Here is a 13,351-nt window from a genome sequence, read left to right on the forward strand (position 1 = left end):
TCCGATAGTACTACCTTTATTATCTTATCAACTCAAATAATTGCTTAAGAGATCTCTGAAATATTTTCGAAATATTTAAAACAACATTTAACTCAAAAAATATAATTTTTTACTGTGTATTGTTCTGTCAATTTTATTAGATACTACTTTTATTTCTCTTTTAAATCTTTTTTTAACCATTAAAAATAAAAAGCCACCTCCTACACTTAATTATTATTAATTTAATAATAATAATAATAATTTTTATTTTGTGTTTAATAAATGTTTATAGATAATTGCATAATTATTTTGATTGATTCATTCGTTTTTATAATAAATTAATTTGCATTTAAGTAACAACTCTGTTCAATTATTTAGTTCGAAAAGATATCTTTTTTTTTAGTTTTTAATTTAAATTTAATAAGATTGATTATTAAAAATTAATTTTATAAATAATACATACTTTTATTATTTAAAAAAAACGTGGGTTTTATTCAAAACTTTAATAAAATTACTTCAAAATCAACCGAATTTTGAACAAGTTCTCCTAAAACGATTGATCTGAAAGACATGATATAAGTGCAATAGGGTATTATCGTTAAAAATAAATCATGAAATAAGATAAGCTCTGCTGTGTTGTCATATTGGTATGAGTCATAGACCATCAGTTAGTTCAGTGTAGACAGCTGGGTATAATATATCCATAGATAACAAGTATTTATTATAATCAGATTTCTATGAATATATCTGTCATACTTATTTATGTTATTTGGTATAGCGATACCCATATTACGTCATTAAATTGGATGCCCGCGTTTTTGACAGTTTAAAAAAGGCTTAAAATTTAAGTTTTTGGCAAGAAAGCGTGTATATTTTTCCGAAATAATTTTTTGGTGGCTTTTTATTAACAAAATCAACATTTTGAAGTACTTTTTCAAAAATAGTGGAATATCCTATTCCGATAGCAGTGCATTTTAGAATTATGTTTCTGGTTGGGGGGAAAGGGGACCATCAAAACGAAAAAACTTGTGCTTGTAAATTGATACTTTTTTATAGTATTCTGGACGAGGACTTGGTCTTGTGTTCATGTAAAATCATTAAATAAAACAAAAGCACTCTATTTTCGTTTCATTTTATCTATCACCAGATGTCCATACAGCTAAGTTAAAACGATACTTTAGTTTTCAAAGCTCTGATAAAAATCAATATTAAATAAATAATTAAAAATAAAAATCTGTTAAATTAGCCGCATATTATTAACAACACACACACAATCTAAAATTGAGTCATTATTTTACTGTTACATATATATAAATAGAGATTGGTTCGATTTCACAATAATTAATAAAATATTGTTAAAATTTATACATTTTAAAATAATTTAATTGTCCATTTACTTTTAACAATAACCCTGAAAAGTAAACAATAATACTAACATAAATATATATATAAATTTTATTTTTTAAATGCTACAAATACACAATCTCTACTTACTAGCTTCTTAACCTAGTGCGGATCCATCGAGAGGCAATTGGAACAATTTCACCCTCTAAACGATAAGAGGGTGTAAGAAAAATAACTATTTTATTTAATTACAGCAAATAACTTGATACAATTGAATAATAGCTCATAGCTAGAATGGAATATCACCAAATTTTTTTGGGACTTTGCAAAATAGAAAATTGGAAAAGTTTTGTTCTCGATGTAGAAACAAATCATTTTCTAAAATTTTACCCAAAAAATATTCGAAAAATCGGGTTACGAAGTTTTTTTTAGATTCTCAGAGCAGTAATTTCTTCAGATTAAGGATGTATGAGCATGGTAGTGGGGTCACAAATTTAAAAATAGATATTTTCAATTTTGATGATAAATTTATATTATTACTTGACGATATAAGACGAAAATTAAGAATAAAATTTTTCGATATCTGGCTTAATTTTCAAAATATCGAAAATTGAAAATTTTCTTTAATTATTTAGCTTTCGATATTTCGAAAACCAAGACACATATCGAAAAATTTTATTCTTATTTTTCGTCTACATTCATGAAGTTAAAACAAAATTCATCATCAAAGTTTAAAATAAGATAAAAATAATTTCAACCCTTAATCTACCCTGCTCTTACATCCCTCATATGGACGGTGACACTTAGTTTTTTTCTTTTCTAATTCATTGCTAATATGTTTACTTTCTATTAAAAAGTTTTTTTTAAATTTGTTTTCATTCATTCCAAATGAAAATTATCAAAAACTTCCAAAATATGTCGTTTTTTGAGATTCCTCCATAAGAGCCAATGTATTTTATATCGATTTTTAATGACTTTTTTCTTAAAAATTTGCACGGTTACCTAAGCTGAAATTTTAACCACATATTCTTTGAGTAAAAGACAACCTACAAACAAATTTTGAGCCTTTAAATCAAACATTGTTGTCATGCTCATACATCCTTAAATACACGAAAGATGACATGCCGGAGTAATTTAAAAACAAATTTGCTAGGCTCATACTCCAAAAAATTTACTGGATCCGTGCTTGTTAACTGTAATAACTAACTATTCTTATTATGTTACAATAAAATGAAATAAAGGTGAGCCTATTTAACATTGTCTGTCTTGTTTATATAAAATATATGAACTATTAAAGCATTTTTATTTATTATTTTTAACCGACTTCAAACAAAAAAGGAGGAGGTTATCAATTCTGTATTTTTTTTATGTTTGTTACCTCAGAACTTTCGACTGGGTAAACTGATTTTGATGGTTTTTTTATCTATTTGAAAGCTAGTGCTTCCCGTGTGGTCCCATTTCATTCTGATAACGGCATCCATGAGAATATGATAACAATAATTTTAACTACATTATATTCTCGTTATTTCTTTACTTTTTAGTACATATTAATTTGTTTTAGAAAAGTTTTTCTTTTGAAGTCGGTTTTCTTTTTGTTAAAAGTTTTTTTTTTAATATAAAACATATATCTATTAACAGGCATACGTGCCTCATGATCAACGAACCACAAACCGAACAACTTTCATGCAATCAAAATCAAGTCACATTATTAGTCATTCATCATCAATTCATTATTATATAAAACTATTTCACAAATGCCCCTTCAGTGGCGCAGCGAGGGGGGGGGGCAAAGGGGGTGTATCATGCCCTTAAAAAGGTATTATACCCCGGTTGCGAGTTAAGCTCCCTACGTCACTCATCTTAAACTACAAATATTTCGGATTTCCTCAAAAACAGCACACTGAATTAGTTAGAATGGAAAAATTATATCACATTTGCAAATTACTAATTTAAATATTTAGGTTTAAAATCTGCAAATATTTCTAACAAAAGTTTTTTTTATTAATTCTTATAAAAAAAATTGTAAAACATGTTTCTAATCCAATGAATTCAGTTATGGCGCCTTTCATCGACTAGTTTTTTTTTTTTTCATCAGAACACAATTATTTACACAAGTTCATGAATCATCTGCAAAGTACAACAACGGATTTTTTTTTTATTGATAAAATTGATTAAAATTCAAAATGAAAAAACACGCATTATAGTTATTTAAAAAATTTATTGTTTATTTCATATAAACAGGAATTTATATTATAATGTATTGAGTATTGATTGATTAATTAATTTACAAGAAATTATTAATTAAATGAATGACCTTTTTCCATTTATTAGTATATTGTACAACAAGTGTAATAAATTGTCAATACGGTAGTTGCATGATTTCGAATTTGCCATATTACGCATACAAGTGAAGTCGAAAAGCGAAAAAGTGAAATCACGGTGTTTTATGTCAAACATTTTGTGGTATGAAAATTTGACATTCAATTTATGTTTTTTTTATATAAATGTCCTTATATTCTCTATTTTTTTGATAAATGTTCCTAGCTGTCCCAAGCAATTACCTCAGATGTAGGCACGCCTATCACTGTACGGAAAGATTAGTGATGTCCAGTCTATGTACTATTATGTCAATGATATTTTTTCACACGTAATGGGTAATTCAATATTTGTCGCACGAAAATTGTGCGGAGACAAAGTACTTACCAACAAGAATAAAATATAAATACTTATATCATAAAGATGTTAATTTTTTTGAAAATTTCTATAAATATTATATTTACTAATAAATTACTCTATTACTGATAATTATAGTAACAAATAAATTTTATTGATAATTTCAAGTATATAGAGCTGATATCAAATTGATTGAGTAATTTTACTAATTTAATACAATGTTCATGGTTCAATCAAATTTACACCTACTCTATTTTATAGTACTGGCTCGAAGATATACAAATAAGAATATATTATTTAAAATTTGCTAAAATTATGACAACTTATGTAATTAAATTATTACTAAAAACTGATAATTTCTTATAACCATAATTTCCAATAAACATTGTATTTCTTGTGAAATATATGCAATAGACATTGCATTAAAGTAATATAAATTGCCTTGTCACTACAAATATTATTCATTCAATAATTTTATATAATTTGTTTTGTAACGTTTTACTTTAACCGTAATTACCTTGAAAACTCAAAATTGACTTGAATTGTCTCACGATTTTTAAGGAATACAATCAAGTTTTTTTTTGCAATTAACACGCTACATAAATGTTTTCGACTGGATATAATAACATTATTTATGACAATTTTTTTATTGCATCATCCCTAATTTACGGCTTAAAGGATACCTTTCGAAATTTTCCCTCGCTACCTTTCGGAAAACAACTCTCTTACTCCACCACTTGTATGATTATAATTTTAAAGACGTTCTCAAAAAAATATACTCAATTTTAAGTGCAAGAAAATATTTGAGACTTACGTTTCAAATTTTGAGAGTGGATTCTGTTAGAAGTTGGGAAAATTAGACAACAATTAAGAGGATAATTTTTCGATATATTTGCACCGTGCGTGAGTTTTATTGGAGGCGTTTCCATAGTAACGATACACTACTTTAATTATAGAATTGTATGGATGCATAATACAATTGTATATGGATTGCATTTATAACTTACATTGAAAATTTAATATTATTGTCTCACAAATTTAAATAAATAATTATGATAATTTACATTTGAAAAATAATATTTGTGCAATTTGATTTCTTATTTTCACAATTTTTAATGCATTCAGTTTAATTAATTAGTGTTTTTCAATAATTTCAATTTGAAATTTTCTATAACATTAACATGTAAAGAATTGCAAATTAGTCATAACAGCCTCCTTTAACGCCAAAATTTTTCAATGGAAGCGCTGGTATCGTTTTATTGTCCCTACCATGACTACGCACACAATGTATGGTTCTTTATTGTATAGTTCGATGTATTTGAAATGAAATTTAATAACTTAATTAGTATTCGAAATGCATTTCGGGGGAGAATGTTGTTTTATTATTTTTAATTTTTAATGAGTGCGCAAATAATGTTAAAAATTGTACAAAATCTTTTTACCATGTTCAATTAAAATCGAATACATTCATAATTTTCTTAAATATCCTCTGTGTAATTTAATCGTTGTGTGCGTAGTCATGGTAGGGATAATAAAATCGATGCCAGCGCTTCCAGTGAAAAATTTTGGTGATAAAGGGGGCTGTTATGACTAATTTGTAATTCTTCACATGTTAATGTTATAGAAATGTCAAATTAAAATTATTGTAAAACACTAATTAATTAAAATTAATGCATTAAAAATTATGAAAATAAGAAATCAAATTGCACAAATATTATTTTTCAAATGTAAATTAATCATAATTATTTATTTAAATTTGTGAGACAATAATATTAAATCAATGTAAGTCATAAATGCAATGCATACAATTATATATGCATCCATACAATTCTATAATTAAAGTAGTGTATCGTTGTCATGGATACGAAACTCGCGCACGGTGCGAATAGATATATTTGTTTATTCTAATTTGTGGCCATTGACCGTCAGGTACCAACACTTTAAAATGTCTTGTAAACGGATATTTGTCATTGATACAGGTATTTAGTTATAGACGTATCGAGGGAAAAGCAGGTTAGGGCAACTTTCTATTCCTGGACTTAGATTTATCATTGATTTAACTGGCCAAGTTTGTCTATCAATTTTAAGAAATTTTTAGATCAAAAAATTTAATTCCCCCACTCTCCGTATTATATGAGACCAACAATTCCTGTTTTACTCTTCTTTGGGCCAAAAGCTGGTTGTAATTTTCCCACCTTGTCAATTTGACGTCGAGGCTAAAAAACATTTATGATAATAAATTGGTAAAATTTATTTTAGAATATGAAAATAAACTTTAAAAATTTCGACGGGCATTTCTGTCTTGCATTTTTGTTAAAATAAAAATAGTTGTAATGTAAAAACAAGACAAGACAATCAGTCAATCAGTATCATTCATCAATCACGACAGATTGAACATTAAAATCATGACATTTTACAATTGTTTGCCAATATATTTTGCATTTGCTTTACATAAAACATTCAGAATGCTTTCATGAATGTCAAAATCAAGACTTTATTCATGTGAATGAAATTATTGATGTAGATTTTTATAAAATTCAAGTCCTTTTTGTTTTCAATAATTTATTAAGGTTTTAACTTTAATTTTAATACTTTTTTTTTTTAATTTCCACCGACTCGTTTTGGAGAAATCTATGATAACATATCATCCATCTACCGTTTTCCCATAAAATCAATGTTAAATATGCCTACTTTTGAAGTCATTTATTTATTTAAATAATCGGACAACTCCCCCTTTTATCCAAAATTTCTCAATATTTCTTATATTTGCTCACTCTGTACTTCAAATTGCTGACAATTATCTAAAAAATTTTAAATCATGATTATAAAGAAAAGAAATATTCTGATTTTTCCCGGTAATAATTTTTAATAAAAATTTCTGGGATTTCCAAATTCCCAATTCACAGAAGAGATTATATATTTATTCTATCAGCATTGCGGTAAGCAAACCGTAAAATCTATGTAAATTTATGTGGACAATTTTTAATTTTTTTTATCTGCTTGTATTTCGTGTAACAAAGACTAAAAAAAAATTTGTTACTGCAAGAAAAAAATCATTATGAAAAACTAAGACGATTTTCTTTATTCTATCTAAAAATGAAGCTTACTACAATATCCAATATACCCTGTGTATCACCAATAATGGGGCCCTCTTTAGACAAAATATCCCGAAATTTAATACCTTTGTAGACTTTTTTATTTTAGATGGGACAATATCTTAAAAACGGAGATAGCATTCAGTAATTTGGTGAGGATTCCATGGAGAAAAACGTCTTTTTTCTACGCTTTAAGGCTTTGCTCATATCTACAGCCCGTTCAAATTAAGAGGAGCTAACCTTTTTTATCCCTTGCCTCTTTGCCGAAATTTGCCGAAACAACATGTTTCTCACGGTTTTTAGGTTTTTGCACTTCTACAGCCCTCTCTTCGGGATATTTCATCTATTCATGGAGAATCACCTTGGTGCCTTAAGGACGTCCCTAAAAAATCATGTTTTCCTAGGATCATGGACCTTTACACTTAATTTTCGTCTAATTTTCTTTCCCAAGTTCTAACTGAATCCATCCTCCAAATTTGAAACGTGTGTCTCAAATATTTTCATACACTCAGTTTTTTGGAAACGTCCTTAAGCCTACCCGCAGATATTATCTATTATTTGCCTGGTCCCGAAAAAATTCTATAATATGTAAAAGTGTAAGACTTTGATAATTTCTTTTTTCGTTCTCTCTCTTCACAAGTTACAACAGAAATATTTTTTAATTTTTCTTAGTTGAGATTTCAGAATATGATTGAAAAATATCACATGGTACATATAATTATATAAATAATTTAACCCTTAACTGGTGCCGTCGAGTCATTTAGTTTTACTAAAATAAATTATCCATGTAGAATTTTGGTATTAATATTGATATTGATTTTGCTGTAACTAAAAAAAATAGATTTTTCTCTATCATATCCAAATTTGATCCAATTTTAATAAACTAAGTATGTGATCCTACTAAAGTTTTTGGTTTTGACTGACTTATAAAAAGAATCGATTTTTTATATTTGGTCGAGATCACAACAAAAAAAAATGAATTTTGTTCTATCACACGCAAATTTTTTCCAAATAAATCAAGTATTTCTACTAAATTTAGACCATATTTTTCTATTTTTTGGCTGTATTTTTCATTTTAGATCAATTTTGGCTAACTTAGTCAAAAATGATGCTTAAATTGGATATTTCCCTTGAAAAACATTAAATTATTACGAAAGTACAAAAAAAGCCATTGTTTTTCTAGGAAATAAAATTAGAAAAAAATCCAAAAATAGACACTTAAGGGTTAAATCAAATTATTATCCGCAGCATGTTACTTATAATTATTTAAAGTATATGCACGCATGCGAAATTTTATTTTAATACATTAAATTTCACGGTTTATAATTCTAATGACTCTTGAAACTTTTGTTTCAGTGTCCAATAATTCACATATAATTTTAACTTTTTAATTAAAATATGATTTTTATTAGCAATAATGTCAATAATAATATTCGAATATTCGTTGCAGATTTTTTGGACAGCATTATCGATTGCCTTAGGATGGGAATTACGTGGTGAAATTATTCGTGGAGTTCCTTGCATAAAACGATATCATCAATTATTTTGTCCGACTGCTGGAAATAGTTACCCAATGTAAGTAATTTCTGTCATCGATTGTAACTTTTTAAATCGCCATCTGCGCAATAACCTAGCTTTTTATACCATGTATATTTAATTGAATTTAAAGTTTATGCCCTTCAATCAATATTTTGAGCGAATTCTCGGGAAGATTTGACAAATGGACTGGATTGTTGCTTTTCTGGACCAAATTAACTATCAAAAATAATTATTATCCAAATCGAATACAAAAAAAAATTTTCCCGAATTTATACAGTTTTTAAGGAGTCCCAATAAAAAAAATCAAAAATTTTGTATTGGATTTGGACGAGACTTGATTTATAGAGTAAATTTAACATAAAAAATACAAAAATCGTGTTATTTAAAGTTTAGGGCATTAATTTTTGAGATATTGCCTAAAATGATGTACGAAAAGCTTTTATTCAGAAGCAATTTTGGATATATTTTGAAAAATATTCATCTAATTGTCAAACGAGCTAAATTTTAATATTTTTTTGATAGTTTTACAACTGGCTCGTTGGTCTAGGGGTATGATTTTCGCTTAGGGTGCGAGAGGTCCCGGGTTCAAATCCCGGACGAGCCCAATGTTAATTTTTTTATGAACCATTGTTCTGGAATTTTTTCGTAAAGCATTTTTTCAATGTATGCAGGGTATTTAAAAAATTTACTCAGTTAGTGTTGTATTTTCTCTTCTTAATAATTCTTCTTTTTTTACAGAGATCGTATAGAATTATTTATAGATGAAAATAAAGCATTAATGAAACGTATGTATGGGGATTTTACAATGAGTCCAGATACAAATCCCGCATCAAAATCACCACCGTCATCACAATCATCCCGTAAAAATAAACGATCAACCCGTAGCGTAATCAATACAAAACATCGACAACATGGAAGCATGGAACATTTAAATAACAACACAATGCCATTATGGGCCATTGATTTATACAGTGACCCAATACCGGATCCAGTCACGTTCGATCAAAAACGTAACGACACAAATAGTCAACAACAAGGTACAAATTCATATTTTGCAAAGTTGCGTAAAGCACGTCAATCATCACCGTCATCGTCGTCACGACCGCCACAATCAGCCATACCAAATTTTAGTCAAAATCAATCGAAAAGTAATCGTGTGGATGCATGCGAAAGTAAAATTGAAATTGTTACACCATATTGGGCATCGAATTCAGCGGGTAAAATACGTGCTATTGTGAATACACAAAATTTTGAACAAGCCATACATCAAGAAGTTTGCAAGTAAGTAAAAAGTATTGACTATTTTATGTACAAAATTAAGAGAATATGGTTCTCAAAACACTGCCATCTGTGAACATTAACATCCATCTGTGAAAAATTATAACGGATCCCCCCCCCCCCCCTCTAGAGAATCACATAAATGGTTCAAAGTTAAATGAGTTTAGTATGAAATTAGAATCAATGAAGTTACCTAAAAATTCTGCGCCTGCGCCTAAACATAGTATGTTTTCCGATCATAATATTTTCTGTGTAACGTTTTTGTTAACCACACTGTAAATAAAAAATTAATGCTTTTACCACGAACTAAATATAAAATTTTTGTTTGTTTTTGTTTAGGAACATGAAAACAGCACGATGCAAAGACGATTGTGAATGTGAGCAAAAATATAAATGGCATCGATTACTTGCATACGATCCAGATAACGATTGCAAAGGTATTTTTATGGATTGGTTTTTATTCCCATCATGTTGTGTATGTCGATGTAATCCATAATAGACGTTGCTGATATTCGATACAATATCATTTCGATTCATATACTTCGATGATAAAAACATATTAGTCAAGAAAATAACAGTGCAAAAATTGCGTTCGAAAGCCTTAAGAGTATGAAACAAAATCAATTTACTTCTACAATACATAGTCATTTTATTCGCTATGATGTCTAGAACAAGGTTGGAAATTTAAAATTTTTATCACGTCCAAAACGAAAAGTAAACAGGCTACAAATAGCTCGTTTTGTAGTTAACCAATCAAAAAATAACTTAAACAAAAGTTGTTTAGTAAAAATAACTTAAACAAGAGTTTGATAGAGAGCATCATGTTCCGACATCAGATTGTACCTAGTTCTTCGGGTTTCTTTAATAGCAAATTTAGATTCTAAACGGTATGAGATAGAATAACACTATAAATTAGAAAGTTGATCCTCATAAAAAACCAACGATTTTTGTTTCACAACATTTTTTCGAAAAACGTTAACTTTCGGAGAAAATGCGACTTAAAAATATATCATTATTGCATTTATTCGAAAGAAAATGCGCTTAAAGTTTATCAATAATTGTATGTCAAAGTCATGGTCATTGACAAATGTCCTCTATTGCCCTTGGCAACTTTTGGATAAAGCATTTTTCCGTAGTCAGCGTGTTTTCTTTCGATTAAATACAATATTGACATATTTTTAGGTCGCATTTTCTCCGAAAGATGAAGATTTTCGAAAAAATAGTTTAGATGAAAAATGTTAGTTTTTTTTATGAGTCTATGTTAAAGTCTATTTCTTACCGAAAGATTTTGGAAAATTTAAAATAGTTTCGATCGACTACTTTGTTCGAAACGCTCAAGCGAACAAGATGACTTGTTGCACAAGTAAATCGGTCTTGTTTCACTTAAGTTCTTTCGATTTTTGTTTATTTGCCTGACTATAAATTAATACTCATACGTGTTTTATGAAAACTTTGGTTTTCATATCATATCATATCTTTTGTAATTATTATTCCAATTATACTAGATAGTATTTTCATTTGTTTTTTTCTTCCATTTTGTGTTTTTTTTTTTTTTTAGTTAAAAAATGTGTTTTTTTTTTTTATTATTCTATGTTATGTAACTATATAGATACAATTTTATTATTACGATTTTTTTTTGTACTTTTATAAAATATTTTTGAATATATAGATATATATTTTTTATTAGCTATAGAATTTAGACCTTAAAATCCTTGAAAAATTATCTCCTTGTCCTGAGGTGGGACACACTTGGACCATAGGGTCCGTTGTGATACCGTCAATGGGTTGGCCCATCCCCGGCCACTACTCCATGAACCATTTGGAGCTGTTTAAGAACAGCAGGATTTCCACTAACTTACAGGCAATTTTTAAGCGAGTTTTTGTGATCACTGAATTGAAATGTTATGGTAGAATAGCAGTATCGAGGCGATACAATTTAGTCAAATCGATAATCATTTTTTGAATTATTTTATAAAAGAAATGATACAAAATAAAATAAAATCATAACAACAATTTCGAAAACTGAGTTGACAAAAATTAACTGTCAAATTCAATAATCAGCTGTTGTTTAAATGAATAAACATAACCTCAAAATTACCTATTTTTTTACAAAAGGCAACGTAATTAAAATTAATATTTTAGTTTATAAAATAAAACTTATACATTTTTAACCCCTGTGTGTGTCTGCCTGTCTGTGGCATCGTAGCGCCTAAACGGATGAACCGATTTTGATTTTTTTTTTTGTTTCGCTTGAAAGATAATTTAATGGAGAATGTTCTTAGCTATATCTCAAGTGCTAGTTTAGTGTTCCGTACCCGAAAAAAACTAAAAAATTGGCGATAATCTTCAAAATCGGCTCAATTTGGAAAAGGCTTTAAGAAAAAAAGGTAATTTAATGGAGAGTGTTCTTAGATATGTTTCAAGTGCACTTGTGTCTTTACACTTGTTAATATCTATTAATTTTTTAGGATTTATTATTTTTGCAAGACCAAGGCTAAAACTAGAATTAATGCCAAGGCCAATACCGAGATACAATTACCAAGACCAATAACAAGACCACGATAACTATGATCTACGAAGTGAATTGCAATCAAAATTTTTCTGGTCAAAAAAGTACCAAAATTTTGATAGACCGTCAACTATTTTTATTGGATTCCTCACATCAAATATTATAATACTCTCTCATTGTCAAATATAAGTTTATTTGTATTTTTTTTTAGATATAAAAAGCTTAAGTGATTGTAGTATTAAGAAGATAAGAAGATAACGATGTAAATAGAATTCGAAGAAAATATCTTGCTCACTTTAAAAAATATTTATTTAAACATTTGTTTATTTATTTGTTTTATTCAAGTAGAACGTTGCGTTGATATAATCAATAAAGTAGGCAGGTCCACAATTCTACAGGTGAGAGATGTTTATCCTGTTGCCTTTTTGCCATGCGTTCGTCAAATACACCTCCAATACATTCGAGAGAAAAAATAAACATTTTACATATATATACATACAATCATCATAATGTAATGTAATCCAGGTGCGTAGTTAATGCTAGAAAAATTCCATGGGCGTAAACTAATAAGGAGCCCTCATCAATTTTAATCATGGAAGCTAATCAAACACAACTGTATTCCCCACTATACTGTCAGTTTGTTTCTTTGTTTTTTTTTTTTTTCGTTAAAGAGGGAGTGTCCCAATTCCATTTTGGGTATAGTTAAGGGTAGAAAATTCTCCGAATATATCATTTAATATAAGCATACGCAAAATATAACTGAAATAAAAGCCGACAGTTAAATGTGGTATATGTATTTTACGAAAGGGCGCAATCTAAATACTTGCCACAAACGCTGTGTATTCTCGATACGGCCCTGTTGCTTTCAACTTGTTTTTGAGAAACAATAAACCTGGAAAGCCAGAATACTTATATAATATTCATAGATATATCC

The 13,351-nt window shown here is 28.2% G+C and overlaps 1 protein-coding gene and 1 non-coding gene across 2 annotated transcripts in view; both read left to right on the forward strand.

Moving 5' to 3' along the window:
- LOC123301747 (protein spaetzle 3-like) overlaps window positions 1-10,801 on the forward strand; it is a 28,895-nt gene extending 18,094 nt beyond the window's left edge. The window contains exons 2-4 of the mRNA XM_044884631.1: window positions 8,542-8,666; window positions 9,369-9,911; window positions 10,248-10,801. Coding sequence (XP_044740566.1) covers window positions 8,542-8,666; window positions 9,369-9,911; window positions 10,248-10,404 — 825 coding nt within the window. The 3' untranslated portion in view covers window positions 10,405-10,801. The remainder of the gene's footprint in view (window positions 1-8,541; window positions 8,667-9,368; window positions 9,912-10,247) is intronic.
- Trnap-agg lies at window positions 9,163-9,234 on the forward strand. The gene has a single exon. It is a non-coding gene; the product is annotated as a tRNA-Pro (tRNA).
- Window positions 10,802-13,351: the final 2,550 nt, after the last annotated feature.

Source organism: Chrysoperla carnea, chromosome 5 (assembly GCF_905475395.1).
Source record: "Chrysoperla carnea chromosome 5, inChrCarn1.1, whole genome shotgun sequence".
Taxonomy (NCBI): Eukaryota; Metazoa; Arthropoda; class Insecta; order Neuroptera; family Chrysopidae; genus Chrysoperla; species Chrysoperla carnea.